The sequence below is a fragment of the Puma concolor genome, chromosome B1 (assembly GCF_028749965.1).
Source record: "Puma concolor isolate L17-30 chromosome B1, mPumCon1.1.hap2, whole genome shotgun sequence".
NCBI classification, from domain to species: Eukaryota; Metazoa; Chordata; class Mammalia; order Carnivora; family Felidae; genus Puma; species Puma concolor.
This window is the reverse complement of record NC_141670.1, coordinates 25,395,085-25,413,280: the sequence shown is the minus strand read 5'-3', so window position 1 is coordinate 25,413,280 and position 18,196 is coordinate 25,395,085. Positions and strand designations below refer to the sequence as shown.

Here is an 18,196-nt window from a genome sequence, read left to right as displayed (position 1 = left end):
GGTCATAATCTCGCAATTTGTTAGTTCAAGTACCACATCGAGCTCTGTGCTGACAACTTAGAGCCTGGAGCCTGGTTTGGATTCTCTGATTCCCTCTCTCTCTGCCCCTCCCCCACTTGTGCTCTGTCTCCCTCTGTCTCTCGAAAAAAATAAACAAACGTTAAAATTTAAAAAATAAAAATAAAACTAAAGATAATGAGAGGTTTAAAATCAATGATTATTCTCATTTCAAAATAAATAAGACATCATTGGAAGGGTTGCATTTACAATCATCACATAGCTGCATGATCAGTCAAAAATGTATTATTTTCAGAAGACTGAGGCTACCCGGTGAGGCTCTCCAGGTTGCTCTGTCCACCGATTTATGATTTTCTGCCATATCTTTACAAAAATGGCAACTAATGGTGCTGTTCTGAAGAGACTGGAACAGAAGGGTGCAGAAGCAGATCAAATTATTGAATATTTAAAGCAGCAAGTTGCTCTTCTTTTTTTTATTAATTTTTTTTTCAACGTTTATTTATTTTTGGGACAGACAGAGACAGAGCATGAACGGGGGAGGGGCAGAGAGAGAGGGAGACACAGGATCGGAAACAGGCTCCAGGCTCTGAGCCATCAGCCCAGAGCCCGACGCGGGGCTCGAACTCACGGACCGCGAGATCGTGACCTGGCTGAAGTCGGACGCTTAACCGACTGCGCCACCCAGGCGCCCCATCAAGTTGCTCTTCTTAAGGAGAAAGCAATTTTGCAGGCAACTTTGAGAGAAGAGAAGAAACTTCCAGTTGAAAATGCTAAATTAAAGAAAGAAATTGAAGAATTGAAACAAGAGCTAGTTCAGGCAGAAATTCAAAATGGAGTGAAACAAATACCATTCCCAACTGGTACTCTACTGCAAGCTAATTCCACGGTTTCCGAAAAAGTGATACAGTCTATACCAATAAGAACTGTATCTTCTGGTGCCAAAGAACAGATAACAGGAGGAAGAGCGGAAGAAAAGATGAAAGAGAAAATTGAAATGAAAGAGAAAAAGGAGAAAAAACAATCAATAGCAGGAAGTGCTGACTCTAAGCCAATAGATGTTTCTCATCTGGATCTTGGAGTTGGTTGCATCATTACTGCCAGAAAACATCCTGATGCAGATTCTTTACATGTAGAAGAAGTAGATGTTGGAGAAACAGCCCCAAGAACAGTTGTCAGTGGCCTGGTGAATCATGTTCCTCTTGAACAGATGCAAAATAGGATGGTGATTTTACTTTGTAACCTGAAACCTGCAAAGATGGGGGGAGTAATATCTCAGGCAATGGTAATGTGTGCTAGTTCACCTGAGAAGGTTGAAATCTTGGCACCTCCTACTGGGTCTGTTCCTGGAGACACAATTGTTTTTGATGCTTTTCCTGGAGAGCCTGACAAGGAGCTAAATCCTAAGAAGAAGATTTGGGAGCAGATCCAGCCAGATCTCTGCACTAATGATGAGTGTGTGGCTACATACAAAGGAGTTCCCTTTGGGGTGAAAGGGAAGGGAGTGTGTAGGGCTCAAACTATGACCAACAGTGGAATAAAATAAAATAAAATAAAATAAAATAAAATAAAATAAAATAAAATACTCATTTACTGAAATACATTGGAGAAAACTTTAATAACAAGAAAAAGAAATATATTTGTCAAAAAATATTATTTTCTAGTGTTTGAAGTTGCCATAAAGAACTAAAATTTCAAATGTTCTAAAACTTGCAATCACATTTTAAAAATAGATTTTGATACCTTAACTGAAACTTAAAAAATAGGTCCCATAATAAATACCATTTGTTTGATATCTGTTCACTCGGCTTGGGAAACAATAACAAAATACCAGAGACTGGGTGGCTTAAACAATAGAAATGTGTTTCTCACTGTTCTGGAGGTTAGAAGACCAAGATCAGGGTCTAGCAGATTTGATTCTAGTGAGGACTCTTTCTGGCTTGCAGATGGCCATGTTCTTGCTGGATCCTCACATGGCATTTCCTCTGAGTACACATGAGGGGAGAGCAGGCTCTCTGGTGTCTCTTATATGACCAGGGCTCACGATTCTGACTTCATTTCATTGTAATTGCTTCCTGACTCTAAATACAGTCACATCAGAGGTTAGAACTTCAATCCATGAATTTGGGGCAATCCAACTCTGTCTGTAGCTTTATCGTCCTAGAATAACATTTTAAGTAATTCAACTCAAAGTCCTGGAAAGTACTCTTTTTTGCACATATAACACAAAGTCATATTGATTCATTAAAAAAACAAAAAGTCTCCCCATCCCCTCTACTAAAGCACTGATAGGATGATGCAAGGGAGATTATTCTGGAGTTTGGAGTAATAGTCACTAACTTGGCATTATCTTTACAGGAACTGATTATTATCTGGCCAGATTTTCATACAAAGCATTTCCTCTTGAACTTTTAATGTAGTCTCATTTAGACTTGCAGACCTGGTCATGAACTCAGAAATAGTCCCATTCAGCTCTTCATCTTAAAGATGAAGAAATCTATTTCCAAACAGGCTGTGTTGTCCAAATTCTTTAGCAAGTTATTCAAAGCTTTTCATGATTTGTGTCAATTTACATTTTATCTAAATTGTCCTTCCTTCTCCCGCACTGTATGTTTTCACCATTCCAGATTACTTGGCAGTTACCTTTCAAGGTCCTGCTTGAAACCTCTCCAGATGCTTCTGCCTACATTCCCCAAACAAAACTGATTATCCATCTCTGTCTCTTCAGAGTTTTTCCAAATGCTTGTATATCATTTATCAAACTATATCATCGTAACTTGTATTAACTTATTTTCTCTATTCAATTTGAGCTTCTTGAAGTCAGCAACTGGGCTGTATATGCACCAGTTCTAACCTATAGTACAGGGCTTAATAAATGATTTCCAAACTTTATTTCTGAAGGTCACATGGCTAATAAGTAGTACATCAATAATGGAAATTCTGACTTCCTGACCAGTGCTCTTTTTTTACTCCTAGGCTACATTTCACTTTTAGGACAGTACTGTTAAAGTTCTAGAAGGTCTTTTGAGTCCAATTACTTCATAAGCGTAAGTCAAAGAAGCCTCAGAAAAGTTCTTCCCTGAGTCAGAGATTACATCCTACCTTACTGTCTGATGCCAAAGTGTTTCAAATATGCCATTCCAGAGAAAACTGTTATATTTCTTCTTAGGCAAATTTAACCCAACTATTCAGCACCAAAAGTCAAGTCTGACATGGACTATTACGACTCCAGCTTGCAGGGGAACTATGCAAGACCTGAGTGTGGTCACACTGTAAGATGCCTTATAGAAAAGTCACTGATGCCTCAGAGAGATTAAAGGTCAATGAAGTTAAGCCTGGGGCAACTGTTCTCTGAACTCTGGCACATTCTTACTGGTTTTCTGCCATTTTATTGTGTTTGGCCTTTCCTTTATGGTTTAGCATGGATTGTGAAATTCTGAATAAAGTTACAAGAAGACAGGTTGTTTCTTCTTTTGTGAGTCCAATCATAATTCTTCAGGATTTTCTTTCTTGAGAATTGTAATAGTTGAGAGATTTTTGTGACAGATGAGTTGAATTCTTACGAAAATTGGGATGAATGAAAACACCTATTTTTTCCAATGCTGTATGAGTTACCCTGGATTAAAAACATACTACAAATTTTGCAATACTCTGAAGATGTGAAGAATGCTTGGAAGAAATTAGAAGAGGACCACTGGATAATTAAAAAAAAATATGTACATTCCACTTAGGATATAAATTTTATTAAAATACCTGTATGTATCTTCTCATAATTTAGGTATTACCTTGAAAGAGATAAGAACTTTCTCAAAAATCCCCAGATACATCTTTAAATTTTTTTAATGTTTATTCACTTTTGAGAGAGAGAGAGAGAGAGAGAGACAAAGCACTAGCAAGGGAGGGTTAGAGAGAGGGAGGCACAGAATCCGAAGCAGGCTCCAGGCTCTGAGCTGTCAGCATAGAGCCTGACACGGGGCTCAAACCCATGAACTATGAGATCATGACCTGAGCCAAAGTCAGAGGCTTAACTGACTGAGCCACCCAGGCACCCCCCAACCCAGATAAAACTTTAAAGGCTAATGTTATTATAACATGTTGCTTTATAACAAACATTCTTCTATCCACTTTAAGTTTTTCTGGAACTCACAGCTGTAAGTCAGAAGATTCTAACTTAGTAGTTAACCGAAACTAGCGATGTCAGAACAAGTCTCTTTGCCACATATGCAAAAAACACATATAAAATACACACCCATAGGTAGAAGTAGACATGTAATACACAGTTGTTTTTACTTATAAACAGTAAAATAACCTGAAGAACATTAAAACTCTAATCAGATTTTCATCTCAAAATATCAGTTTTATTTCCCCCAGATCAGTGAGATTGCAAAGTTTAAGTGCCATCTTGGTAGAAGGATGAGGGATGGACTTTGGTTTGCATTTAGTCCAAAAGCCCTTGATTTCTCTGGTAAGTATTTTTTTCTTGTTTGCTTAGCAGCATGGACTATTATCAATTTGCCTCCTATGTTTTCTCCTGGCCTACAGTAGGTGAAAGAAAAGTAACAAGAGTTTCCTTTTCCTTTTAAAGAATAAACATTAAAATATTTTCCCATTTTATCCATTATAGTTTCTCCTTCCCAAAGAACCCAATCACAAAATAGGATTTTAATACCTTTAAAAGTACAACATACAATTCCTAAGGAAGGAGCCAAATAACAATGCTCACAGACAAGGGAAATAAAAAAGTGAGTATTCCCTTTTATCTGAACTCAAGCCCCCAAAATGGTCATTTCTTTTTTCTTTTTTATCTTCTTTGCTTTCTCTTTTTTATGTGCTCATTGCCAAAGTTATCCAAGTTAAGGCTATGCTCCCCTGCAAGTTTGTGGATGATATTCCTCTGTAACATTATTTGAAAACAGTTACAAATGATCTTTTTAAACAGTATTTGTTCTCTGGCCTCTCTGCCATCTCACAAAACCTGCCCCATAAGCTGATCCGGAATTCCTGGTAATTGAAATGGCTTATTTTGTATCCTCAACCCATCAATTTAGTTTTATTGGGTAATGTTACGCTCAGGTAATGCTATACAAATCTGGGCAAATGAGTTTTACTTCAAAGACTTGGGACTCAGATTATAAGTGAAAAGAGCCCAGTTCTGCTGGTGACGTGCACCTGCTGATCTGCCTGAAGTTGATGTGGATCTCGACTCTCCGAAGGGGTGGAGCATACTTTCAGCCACTGCAGCAAAACACAACTCATTCTAAATGAAGCATCGGAGAGGAGATCTCAGCAAATCCAGTGATGCTGAAATTTGTCTGGAACAGCAGCCCTGAAGTCGGCTTTGGGACATCCAATAGTGCCTTCAATTATGTAAGGAGTTTTGCAAAATTCTTTAAGAAGTCTCAAAATATAAATTAACTAGTTATTACCAAAAAATGATATAAAATAAATAGCAGCCGTGCCATGATTTCAGGAGAGAAGATGGACAGTGTCACAAGTTAAGCAATGAGATATGATTGTAACTTGTAACAAGTTGGAAGTTTAAGTTCTAAAGCACTACAATATATATCAGAACATATGTGAAGTTTAATGCCATTCAGGTTGTTAGGGAATGAATAAACAATGTCTGGGAACTGGGGATGCCATTACACTTGATGTTGTTCTACACAGAAATTGAATGGGACAACTGCTAATTCAAAAACTTCATATAAAGAGCTACTGCATCAACGATTAAAAGTGGGTATGCCAGATTCTACCTTAGGGAATTTAGAAAACATTCTCCCCAGTTTCCCCCATTTCTTCCAAAACTGGGGAGAATGCTTTCTTTGCCTATCTCCACATGAGACAGACAACCTGGGTTCAAAAGAGCTGGCGTGCCTAGAGGAATTTATTTCATGTTTCTGAGTACTAGTTTCCTCTTCTGTGAGATGGGAATAATAACATCCACCTTGTTGGATTATTTGAGAATTAAATGCACATAAAACACTCAGCTCAGAGCCCTGCCCAAGGTGAATATTCAACTCAGGTTAGTTTACCTGACAGTGGGTTACAACCCTGTCTGTACATAAGAATCCTGGAAAAAATTTAAATCTACTGGTGTGAGGGCCCTGTCACAAACCAATTAACATTAGAACCTGGGGTTAGGGACCACATGCTGGTCTTATGAAAACTCCCCAGGAGATTCTAATTGCAGGGAGAGTTGCAAACCATTAAGCTATCCAATTAGTCCACCAGTGATTCTTAACCTTGGCTGTACATTGAAATCACCTGGGAACTTAAAAAAAATACCGATGCCTGGGTTTCTGCTTCTGATTTAATTGGTAAAAGGCTCAGTTTGGGAATTGGCAGTGTTCACAGTTCTCCAGTTAATTCCTTTTCTTTTTTTATCTCACTTTATTGAGATCTGACTGACATAGAAAAAGCTGTCCATATTTAAGATATACAACTTGATGAGTGTAGAGATAAGTATACACCATAAAACCACCACCACAGTCAAGGCCATAAACATACCCATCACCTCCAAAAGGTTTTTCCACCCCTTTTATTTAGTTAGTTTATTTTTCCTCAGTTAATCCTAATGTGTTCCAGATTGAAGGCCACATAGAATCAGGAGGATAACACTTGCTCTGTGCATTCTGGTTGCACAGTGTGATTTCTTATCTCTTATAAATAGCCTAATTTTTCTGATTATGCAGGAAATCCACATATTAAAAATTAAATGCTAAAAATAATGAAAAAATAAAAATTCAAAAAATCCATAATCTCACTGCCCAGATATAAACATCATCAACAATTTGGTTTGTTTCCTTCTTGTATGCACGGTTGGGCTCATGCTATATACAGTTATTATATTCTTCTTCTTTCTTACTTTACAACATGAAAGTATTTTAAATGAAATTTAATAAACATTTCAGGTGTCATTTTAAAGAAGTGGCATATACATAAAAAATGTCCTTTACACATTTTTATGATTTGCATATTTCAAAGAAAGTTCCAGACAAAGTATCTAGGAACCTTTTTGGCAAACTTCCCCTACCAAAATCAAATGTCTCTCCTGGTAGGGTAGGAAGGAATAGATTCAAGCTTCTTGATCAAGGCAGAACTCAAAGGACTGAGAATAGTACTGCCACCCAAATTCTCCTGATCAATCACATTTATCAGTAAGCTTCTATAAGGAAGCAATGGCAGATGTTGGGCACTGGGCCAGGTAATGATTTGATGACTACGTTGAGCTAAGATAGATTTCCAATAGTCAAGAAGGAAGAAGGAGGAACAGAAAATGTCCTAAAACCAGGGAAATAAATCTAAGCTCAGAGCCATAGAGCCACTGACACAATAGATGCTAACCACTGCTGACTCTGAGAAATCAGCAGAACTTTCCAGTTTCCTGCCCCCAAAGAGGAAAGTATGAAAAGGTGGCTAAAGTCGAATCTGTTTACAGGGCAGAGATGAGTTAGCACGTATTCAGTCTATGGGGTTAGACTGAAGACAAAATCTGCAGGGAAGGTGAACATGATGGTGCTAGAGAACATGCAGCCTAACCTTGCTGCAAGTCTACCAGTAAAACTGGAGGAAGAGCCTGTGCTTTGGGGCATTGTCAAGTCTGGCTTGTGAAAATGTCTTTGACATCCTCCAGAGCGGAGGCAAGCCAGCATGAAATGAGAAGACTTTGTCTTGGTGCAGCCAGGTTTCTGGGCACTTTGTAAAGCTGGGAGGCAAGTGCCTGATAATGTAATAATTTCAAAGATAAACGTGAAGTTAGAGGTAAGTTCTGGTGTAGGCTAACCTTTCCTGGATGCATTAGCTCACATCCCGTCCACTTCTGAACACGGGCATCTATTTCCCGTAATCCACGATTAATTATCCATTATCTAGTATTGTTGCATAATTTTTGAATGTATGTTAGTCTTGTTACCAAAACAAAACTATAAACAAAGGGAGGCGTGGAAGAAGGAAAGGGAACTTACATTATGTTTAGAATAAAACTCACACTTAACATCGTCTGCAGGCCCTGCAGGTTCACGGTGCACCAGCCACATTGGCCCCTTCCTGTTCCTTAAGCATTCCACACTCTTTCCTGTCTCAGGGCCTTTGCCCCGGACAGTTCCTGTCTAGAATTCTCCTCTCCTGGCTCTTTTCCTCCACAGGGCTGGCTTCTTGCCATATTTTAAATGTTCCAGATTCCTAGAGAGGACTTTCTAGACTGTCCTATCATATCAAAAGACGTACTCCCTCAGATCTCTGTTTTCTCAACGATATACTCTCCTGTTTATTTCTTTACCACCATTCATTCACTCGTTATTCTGTACCTGTGCATATCTGTCACCTCTGTGCATGGTGTGGGCATACAATAGTTGGTCTCTACCATTGTGGAGCCCACACTTTAGTGGGGGACATAAACATTAATCATACAGTCACAAAACTAATTGCAAAATCCTAAGTCTGTTAATAGCTACAAATGAGAGCCTGAGGAACTGACCTGCAAGTATTTCACTTGGGATTTCTTTCCAGTTTGTTCTCTATCTTCCACTTGAATATTTGCTCCCTGAGGGCAGAGGCTTTGCTTTGTGTCTGCATGGCCAGACCAAGCATGATGTGGAGACTTAACAAATGTCATCGAATAAATGAATGCTAAGCACTCACATTTACTCTTTCTTGTAAACTTCACGGCAGCCATGAGAACTATGTACAGTTATCCCTATTTTATGAATTAACAGCACTGAAGCTCAGATAACAAATTGGTCCAAGGTCATAAAGCTGGTAGCAGGACTGAAATTGAACCTGGTTGTTATTCCAAGGCTTTCTATTACACAAAGGGCACAGAAACGGCAAAGAATAAATTACTGTAAACTGCTTTACTAAACTGTAGAACTAAACTCACTGGTTAAATCATTTTCACATGTTCTCCCCATACAATCAAAATAAACAAACACACACACAAAACCCACCCCGCTATCATGCAAAAGAATCCTATAACTTCATTTCCCAGTAGCATTGCAGGAACAACCAAATCTAAACTCGTCAAGTATGCTCAAGTATTTCTCAGTGTTTGGTGATTGCAAAACTGGATTTCATTTGGATCTCTTTAAATTTGGCACCAACATGAGAGCTTGAAAGATCAAGAACAAAGATGTATGCTTGTGTGTCATTTGCCTTTCTTGGCTGAAGAAAACCAGGTACAAAGGTACCTGCTCTCTTAACTCTTTCTGAACTCTAAGAAGTTCTCTGAAATTTGAAAAGAATTCCTACAGTGGTCTCTTTGTTACTTATGACTTGAGTGTCAGCAGGGAGGAATGTGTGTGTGTGTGTGTGTGTGTGTGTGTGTGTGTGTGTGTGTGTACACATGCACAGGTGTGTATCTTGCTCACATGTATGCTCTTGTATCTCTCCTCCCTGCCCCCCCCCATCCCCCCGGGGATATGTCCTTCTAGATCTTGGATAATACAGTGCTAGAGTCCAACTTTAGAGAAAAGGTGGGAGAGTGAGTGAAGCCAGGGAACAAGTAATAAGGTGGTTTCTGGTCCATAATCTCAGAGCACATACTGAACTTTGGATGGAGCAGCAGCCCATCAACTTTTTCTTCTGATTTGCTCTCCTGTTTGTTCCTCCTCACCGTCACACATTATTTTTAAGTTTCCAGGCCTCTGGGTAATCCAACTGTAGATCCCCTTTTGTTTGGTGGCCCTGAGTCCTGGCACATAAATCTCTTAAGCTCACATGGGTTGCCTTTTTGGAATAGGGATAGGTGCTTTTTAAATTTATCATATGCTAGAACTTCTTTCCAAACCTTTCAAAGGTGAACCAAAAGTAAACACCTGTATAAATAAAAACATGTATATTTTAAGGGACATTGTCTCATATCTTTAATTCAAAACAATATGAACTGTTGTCTAAGAAACTCCATTGTCTAAGGTACTTGCAAAATTTCCTCCTCATATGTAATGAGCCTCATATTTTGCCAAGGACTAAACTCTTGGTATGTTTGAGATTGCATGGTAAATCTGTGCCCAAAGACTTTCAACACTTTCTTTAACTAGGACAAAGGCCTTCCTGTTCGGATACTTAATTTACACTTAATCCAATCTGTATTCCATTAGTATCATCCTTAGTAATCCAATTCCATTTTTAATTTCCATTTCATAATCTCTATCCTATTACTAGCCTTTACGTAGGTCAAGAGAATGCCCTGTAGCGATACCTTCATTGACATAAATGGAGAGAAAACCGCCCTGAATTAAACTGATTACCTCTGTCCTTTGGAATAGAAGCATGCTAGACTGTAGAATGTAATCAGTCAAGTGCCCACATGGCTTGCTAATATCTAATGTTATGTATGAGGAACTGATCCATCCCCTTAAGTGGTTTGCTATCCTTCCTTGTGGGTGGAATCACTGGCCTCAGTTCACCTCGAGATACGATGATATTTCCAGGGTCCTCCGGAAGGTCAGATGATTCTGTGTCTTTACCCTGCTGTAGGTGTGACTGGCCCACAAACATAAGACACCTTTGAATACATCGAAGGGACTAATGCCAGTTGCCTCAGGTGCCACAGATTTCTCTTTTGAGAGCCTTGGAGTCTGCCTTCCTCAATTAACCGCTTACAACACCTTCATTGTATACCACTGAGCAAGCACTTGTGAGACGGTGTTGCTTCTGGGTTTCCAGACATGTGTCATTTCCACTGCATATTTAGTAGCACATAACTGCCTGAAGTGGGGAGACCGGAATGTGAGGCATGTCTCACAGAGGAGTAGGGTTTTCATTTAAAAAAAAAATATCACTCAACTGCTAATGGAAACGTCAACCTCCCAGCCCTATTCTTAAAAATAAATAAATACAAGGAGTTCCCCATGTGAGAGGCACATTAGGGACGCAAGATATTCCTTTCCATGAAGTCACTCACAGCAGGCCTGTCTGGAAAAATGCTTTAATCTTCTGCAAAGGGAGGGGGGAAACGTATAGCAAGAAGGTTTAAAGACCAAGACTTTGAAATAGAGGCTGAAGTGGGAAAAGTGATCCTTAAGTAAGGTGAATTTAGGCCCAACCAGATTAATTTCTACACTTCAACGCATTGTGTGCTGCACAGAGACCAAAGAATTATGATCTGTAGAAGAGAAGCTAATGCTGTTCAAATTGGGTGTCCCACTGTCCTGGGGTTCCCATGGGGATCCAGGGGTGCAAGAGGGCAGCTGAGGTAGTAGGGTGCCCTATTGCTTCAGCCAGGATAGCTCTGATCTGCATCATGGATGTGGTTCTGCTTGAATTCATTTCACACACAGGTCATTGAGGCTCTACTATGGTGTGCCTGGCACTGTTCCAACTATGGTGACGTGGCAGCGATCAAGATAGACATGGCCTTGGCCTCATGGAGCCTGTGGTCTATGCAAGGTTCCTTGTAGACTGGTGGGAAGTGTGTGAGTGGGGAGTTTCTATCATTAAAACCCTGACTCGTGTCCCAACATGTTCATTTTAAGGATGAATAAACTGAGCCTCAGAGACAGTCTCACCACTAATTAACTGAAGAGTTGGTGATAGAATCCAGAGGCCTTGACTTATACTCCAGTGTTATTCCTCCCAAGTTCAAACAGGAAGAGAAAATATTAAAAAAAATAAAAGAAATCTGCTCAGTCAGAGAGGATGTGAATTTTGTTCCTGAACTTGCCCTGACTCAGTCTTATCTCCCTTTGTATCCTTCTGAGTGCTCTCTCAAGATGCAGTCAGGGCGGTACACCCACCCATGCTTGGACATAAGGAGGATCATATGCATGGCCTGTCCCTTCCAGACCAATGTCTCTGTTTCCCTACTGATGGGAGGTCATCTGGCTGCAGGTTATCCCAGGGGAGGCCCCATCAGTCACTTTCCATTCATGTGGCCCTACTGCACAGTCATCTCTGTGAATCTGCCGGGGCTCTCTTGCATTCTTGCTGCATTATGTCACTCCCTTCCTTCCTTTCGTGCATGCACAGGGAACACTTTCCCTTCAACCCCCATTCCTGCCTGCTCACTCTCTTAGCCACAGACTTTGCATCTGTCCCCTTTCCTCTCTATTTTCCCCTTGAAGGTATGTACTGTGTTTTATAATGCTGATAACTACATTACAGGTAGGAGAAAATTCAATTTATTCCTCTTTTGATTCCTCACTTTTGCCTTGTTCTCTCAATTCTCTGTTTAAGATCTCCCACCCTCTTCTAATCTGGGGTTCGACCTTAGTCCTGGTCACTCGCCCTGCCTGCTGTGTGTCCCTCCCCCTTCACAGCATCTGCGATCCCTTCTCCTTGCAAAGTTCTATCTGATCAAGCTTACATGAAGAAAGGCCACCTGCAACGTTTGCCTTTCAGGATGTGGAAGGTTCCTTACTCAGCCAGTCCAGACCTTGACCTGCTAGGACACGTGACGCAGAGAATTGCTGGCTATGATCCCACACTGTCCTTAAAGATCCTGTGACACACTCAGCATCCTGTTTTGGGGAGCTGCCTACAAATTAGCTCATGCATCTCAATCCTCATCAATCCTCATCGGAGGCCTGATAGAGCATAAAGCAGCCGGCACCTACCACAGACCTTTTCCTGAACTGTTTCTCTGTACAACACTGTTTCTTTCTTATAGCAACAAAAGAAAATGATGCTTGTTTTTTGAAAAGGATTTGCTTTCTTTTTTCAGACTGGCATGCTGAACCTTTTCCTTACCCTTTGAAATCCTACATCAGGTTCTCTGTACGTTTTAGTGACATAGCTTACAGAAGTGACACTCTGGTTTAGTCCTCTCTTTTGTGTTTTACTGTGTCTGAACTGGGCTACTTGGGGATGAATTCAGCTGGCTTGGCCGACCTGCCAGGACCATTATGAAGAAGGTAGAACAGGAAAGAGTTGCAAGAGATCCTTTGAGTAAAATTCACAAATGAGAATGATGTGATATTATTAGAACAAGTGCCTTAGGAAAGCTTTCAATTTAGATAACGATTCTACAGAAAAAAGCACACATTCTCTTCTAGCCCAAGTTTCGATCAATAATTGTGTGGGGTTTGAATAGTGTTTGTTTATGGCCTCTAGGGCTGTTTTCTGTGTAAAGCTAGTAAGTCTAGTCAAGGACCAGATATTTGACTCTGGCTTCGAGTGACCACTGTGTTCCAAGCAGCTGAATTGATTCCAGTAAGATAAAACTCAGAGTGGGAAAGATTAGAGTTGTTTTGTTGGAAGAAATGATAGGGAATTCTCAAATGGGTAAGGTTTTGGTCTCCACTTCTGAGCTGAGAGATTAATGTCCCACAGTGATAAAGTGTCCTTAAACACCACGTCTTCCATCTCTGGGGCAGTATATTTTCCACTGCACCGAACCCAAAGTCATGTGGTGTCTTTCTTTCTTCCCCATCTTTCTTTCCACAGAGCCTCAGCCACCTTCTCCTTCACAGTAAAGGCATCTCCTGCTGATTGAAGTGTTGCCTTTGTCCTCTTCATGTGACAGTACAACAGTAAGGTCAAACTGTTATTATTCACAGTAGGAAGATCACAAAGGACCTGAGGCTGAGACAGTAGGGTTTAACCCACCTGAAAATGCAAGATAGTGGTTCCCAACGTGGAAACAATTCTTACAAAACACCAGTGTTCTAGCAGAGGGTATGTTCCCTCCAAGTTGTTCTTATTTGTGTCCTGGGCAGGCACGTGTCAGTCCTAGGAGATGAACCTAGATGGTCTGGTATGGACATGCAGGCTCTGAGCTTTTCGGCTAAGCAGCCCTAAAAGTGAGGGGAGCAGTGGATTTTTCCTGACTGAAGAGAAGTGGTATTGATGTTGCCAGTGCTCTTCCTGCTCAACTGTTCTCTGACGATGTTCAGGGAGTGGGGGTGTGCAGGACAATCCTGTGTACGACCACCTTCTCCATGTTCCCAGAGCCCAGAGAACAGGTCCTGTGTCTTAACCTTCGACCTCTTTCTGTCTCCCAGGGCAGTTTGCACACAGCGCGCTTTGCTAGGTTCACTCGATTCAATCTATTGATAGACCTCCTTTCATAGTCTAGTAAGTGCAGTACAATTGACTTTGGCAAAAAAAAAAAAAAAAAAAAAAAAGGACGACAGTCATTGTCAACAAAGTCGTCAAAGTTTTGACGTCAAAGTCGTTTTTTCTGTTGTTAAATAGGCAACTTTCAGTGTTTAATTCCTTTGGTGTTTCTGCAGTGCTTAGAAGTGCTCAACCAGGTCCTTCTTCTCAAACCTGTGTTGTTGTGTACTTTGTGACCGTGCTTGCACAGACACCCCGATTCATTTTCCTCTGAGGACTGCTCTCATGCTTCCACCAGCTCAGGCGGAAACCCCGAAGTCATCCTGGACTTCTCTCTCCGACAGACGGCATCAATCCATCAGAATTTGTTTGCTCTCCCTCAAAAATATATCTGTAATATGACAATGTTGACCACCACCACTGCTGCCACCGTGGCCAAGCCACCTTCCTGTCTGGCCAGGATGCTCACCCCTGCCTCCTCGGGGGTCTCTCTGCCTCCCCCCTTGCTCTGACAGGCTATTCTGACAGCAGCCAGAGGGACCCAGTTAAAGCCGAAGTCAGATCATGAAACATGTCTCCTGAGAACCCTCTCTGGGCTTCTCATCTCACTCAGAATAGAAATCAAAGTCGTCACGATGGCTCACAAGGCTTCCACTGTGCGGGCCCCTCTTGCGTGCTCCCTCAGCTCTCGCTCACTGCTCCCTTGCTGAGTTTCCCAGCACGGCCAGCAGCGGGTTCCTGGCCTGAGCCGTCTGCCCTCGCTGGTCCTGCACCTGCAGGGCTGTGCCTCAGCCACGTATATGGTCTGCGTCCTCGCTTCCTTCCAATTCTTTCCTCAAAAAACTGATGCCGACTTCTTAGCGAGGCCCCCCTGATCGCTGTCTGAACACCTACCCTCTACTCCTTCTTCCTCTCTCTCTTTTCCTTAAACATATCCTTATTAAAAATAATAATATGCTTTTGTGGTTGTTTTCTTTTCTTTCCCTCTAATGTCCTATCACCTCTAAAAGAGCAGGGACTTATAATTATTATTGTCGCCTCTGTTCAGTAATGCAGCATTTGTTATAGAGAAGGTGCTCAATAAACATTTGTTGAGTGACTAAGTGACTGACTGTTAGTGTTTCCCAGGGTTTTGTCTTCTCTTGCGCCAGTAGGTGATCGTCTCATGTTTAAAATCATCTATCTGCAGATAACACTCCATGGCAGATTTCTCCTGGGAGCTCCTGACACTTGTGCTTCAACTGACTGCCAGGCATTGCCCTGGACTTCTGCATTCTCTAGTGCATAACTGAGAAGTCCAGTTGTGGGACTGGCTTCAGGGGTGGCTGAAAGCAGGGTTCACACAATGTCACCAAAACCTGCTTGTTCTTGCTCCCCTCACTCCACTCTGCTTCTCTATTGCCTTCATTCTCAGTTTCTCCTTCTGGGATGGGAAGATGGCTACAGCAGCTGTATTCGCCTATTCTTATGACTTGAATCCCAATACAAAGGAGAGAGCCTGTTTTTGAGGAGGTCCCAAGAAATTCCTCATATCCAAACCCTAAGTGGACTTGCTTGGGACATGTGGATCCCAGCTTTCTCATTCAGCCATTGGCAACACAGACGCACACATTCACACACATACTGCCGTCCCACGTCACTTTGGCCACGGCTTGCAGCACAGGCTCTGATCTGGATCACAAGCTGTACTCTTGGAGGTAGCCTTGCCTTTCCACATGAACTGGGTATTGTGGAGGGATCCTCAAATGAAAATTCAGAAGAAGGGAATGACGATGCTAAAGATATTCCCTGTCTTGGTATTAGCATCCAGTTGCTCAGTCTTTAAGAGGTCTTGCTTCCTCTCTCCTGTTTATACCCAACATATTACTTTATCATACAGATTATAATTCCTTAACATACCTTAAATCTGTCCACGTCTCCTCCTCGGCATCCCGAGCACAAAGGCCTCGGTCTTTTGTGCCTGGATTGCTATAAAACCCTTCAAAATAGTGCCTCTCCTGAGAGTCATTTCAATGTGTTTCCTCCCCATTCAGAAGAAAGTTTTCTAAAATGCAGGTATGGTTTCCCTGTTCCCCAGTGGCCTTTGCTAGAGTTCCCTTATCTTCCTTTCATGGTGTAGGAGACACATTGGAATGTGACTCTAACTGGCCTCTACTCTGAATTCAAAGCCCCCTGCACCTGTGCCAGACGGAACCACCTGCTGGTCCCCAAAGGCGCTGTGGGCTTTCTCACCTCCATGTCTTTGCTTTCACTAACTGCTCAGCCTGGAAATTTCTTCCCTTGGCTCTCTACGCCTTCACCAGGGTAGGGCTGCCTGTCCTTCAATATTAAGGAAATATTTGAGGGGACCTACTGCACGCCAACTTTTCTCAATTGCCTCAGAACTGGCCGAGGTGTCCTTCCCCACCTCCCTTGAGTTCAGATTAGTTGTTTATTAGTATGTCTTCCTGTTTAACTGTGAACTCGGTGAGGAAGCCTATCATAGCTCTAGCATCCAGCACGATGCTGGGCACATAGTAGGCACTCAATAAATGATTACCGAATAAATAGAATGTAAATAATCAAAAGATAACATGTTGTTTTTAAAAGCATCTTCACGACTAGAGTAAGGATATTATGAAAGGATCCAATAAAAGCTGTGGTGCTATGATAATTCATTCCCAAGAGTCAACTCCTCTTGAAAATACATTTCATCGGGGAGTAAGGGAGGCAGACAATGAGCACATTAAAATTGATTGGGGATCAGCCATTTGGCCTGCAATTTGAGATTCTGCTCATTGGGAAACAGTTACACCTCCTTACCATTTATATTTGTTATTTCTTTCAAAAATCGGTGCATGTATGTTTTGGTAACAAGAAACAGGATACTAAATGTCAAAAAATTGGGCAAAAGAGAATGGACCTTCATCTGGGATCATTTTAAAAGCCCCAGAAAATTCCAACTGAAAAGTCCAAAATCATGCTTTCCTTAAAAATTGCTAATAAAAATTAAACATTTATATAGAGAAATATAATTCACGTAAATCACTGTTTCTGTGGGTAGCCTGTGTGCAACCATTTTGAACACCCACAGCGGCATTGTTCTAGGATTGGTAATCAGTTCACCGGCGTCACAAGAAAATGTCCAAACAAATTCTTCTACGGTGATGTGGGAAGAACATCATTTCTTCAGAGGTGCCAACACAGTGTAGAAATCCCTTTAAGTGTTTGCATTCATCATTGATGAAAACTGATGCGTACTTGTTGCCATTTGAATTATTACAATTACAAGACAAAGTTCATGAACTTTCTTTCATATTTTAACCAAATGCTGAAGTATTTCTTCATCTTCTCAAGTATGAAAAGAAAACATGCCATTGACAAAAACAGGAACACTAACAAAGGCATAGAAGAGGCTTCATTTAAAAAAAAAAAACACAGTCTTATTAACTCATCTTAACATATTGTTTAGCCCAAGATTTTTGCTCATAAAGAGGTCTGTGCGTTAAGCCAGTAAGAAGCCAGAAAAACATATTTGCCAGGAATATATTTATTTCTAGTTTATAATATAAGTTCTTTGGAATATTTCCAGTGAGGAAAGATGATTAGGATACCATAAATACCAAGACCTGGCATCTCCCGTGGGATGGCTTAGAAAATGACAACAAAGAAGCGTAACTATAGGAAATAGCAAAGATGCTAGAGCCGAAACCCAAATGACAATTATTAAGATGGATGCAAAGAGGGGTGAGTGAATTATTAATCTTTTTCATAATCCTTGTCTTCCAGATAATGACCACATTCATTAGTGTCATTTTGAATACAAAAGTATGCTGTGGGGTTTTTCTGGATGATAAAAAGCCTCCTTCACCTTCAACTTTTCCTCATGGTTGAGTATTCCAATCTTTCTGGGAATTTGACTCGGTAAATTGCTCATCTTATGCTGGGACCTGTAGGACAAGGATGTCCTTTCTGGGCTGTTGATCTCTTAGTTAACCCAATTGTCCGGGGTTGCCCTTTCTCAATTACAGACGGTCTCTCTCCTTAATGTATTCTCATACAGAAAATACTAGAATTTGGTTCAGTTCAAAGAACAATTTGATATAGAATTCAAGCAAAGTGCAAGTATGCTATAAAAATATTATTCAATTCATCATAAAAACGATTTTATGTATTCCTTTTAAAGAACACATCTCTTGTATCTTTTAAT

The 18,196-nt window shown here is 40.9% G+C and overlaps 2 protein-coding genes across 9 annotated transcripts in view; one reads left to right on the top strand and one right to left on the bottom strand.

Annotated features, from left to right (window-relative positions):
* The window catches only part of DLC1 (DLC1 Rho GTPase activating protein), a 566,624-nt gene that overhangs the window by 267,128 nt on the left and 281,300 nt on the right, over positions 1-18,196 (bottom strand). The gene's annotated exons all lie outside the window — the stretch shown is intronic.
* LOC112869998 (aminoacyl tRNA synthase complex-interacting multifunctional protein 1-like) lies at positions 311-1,614 on the top strand. Its single transcript, XM_025933070.2, has 2 exons — positions 311-475; positions 704-1,614. Exons 1-2 carry the CDS (start codon positions 365-367, stop codon positions 1,559-1,561), a joined length of 969 nt encoding a protein of 322 aa, XP_025788855.2. The 5' UTR covers positions 311-364; the 3' UTR covers positions 1,562-1,614.

Coding starts and splice junctions, on each gene's coding strand:
- LOC112869998 (XM_025933070.2), top strand. CDS start 365: ATGATTTTCTGCCATATCTTTACAAAAATGGCAACTAATGGTGCTGTT. Junction 476..703: donor TTGAATATTTAAAGCAGCAA/GTTGCTCTTCTT, acceptor TGCGCCACCCAG/GCGCCCCATCAAGTTGCTCT.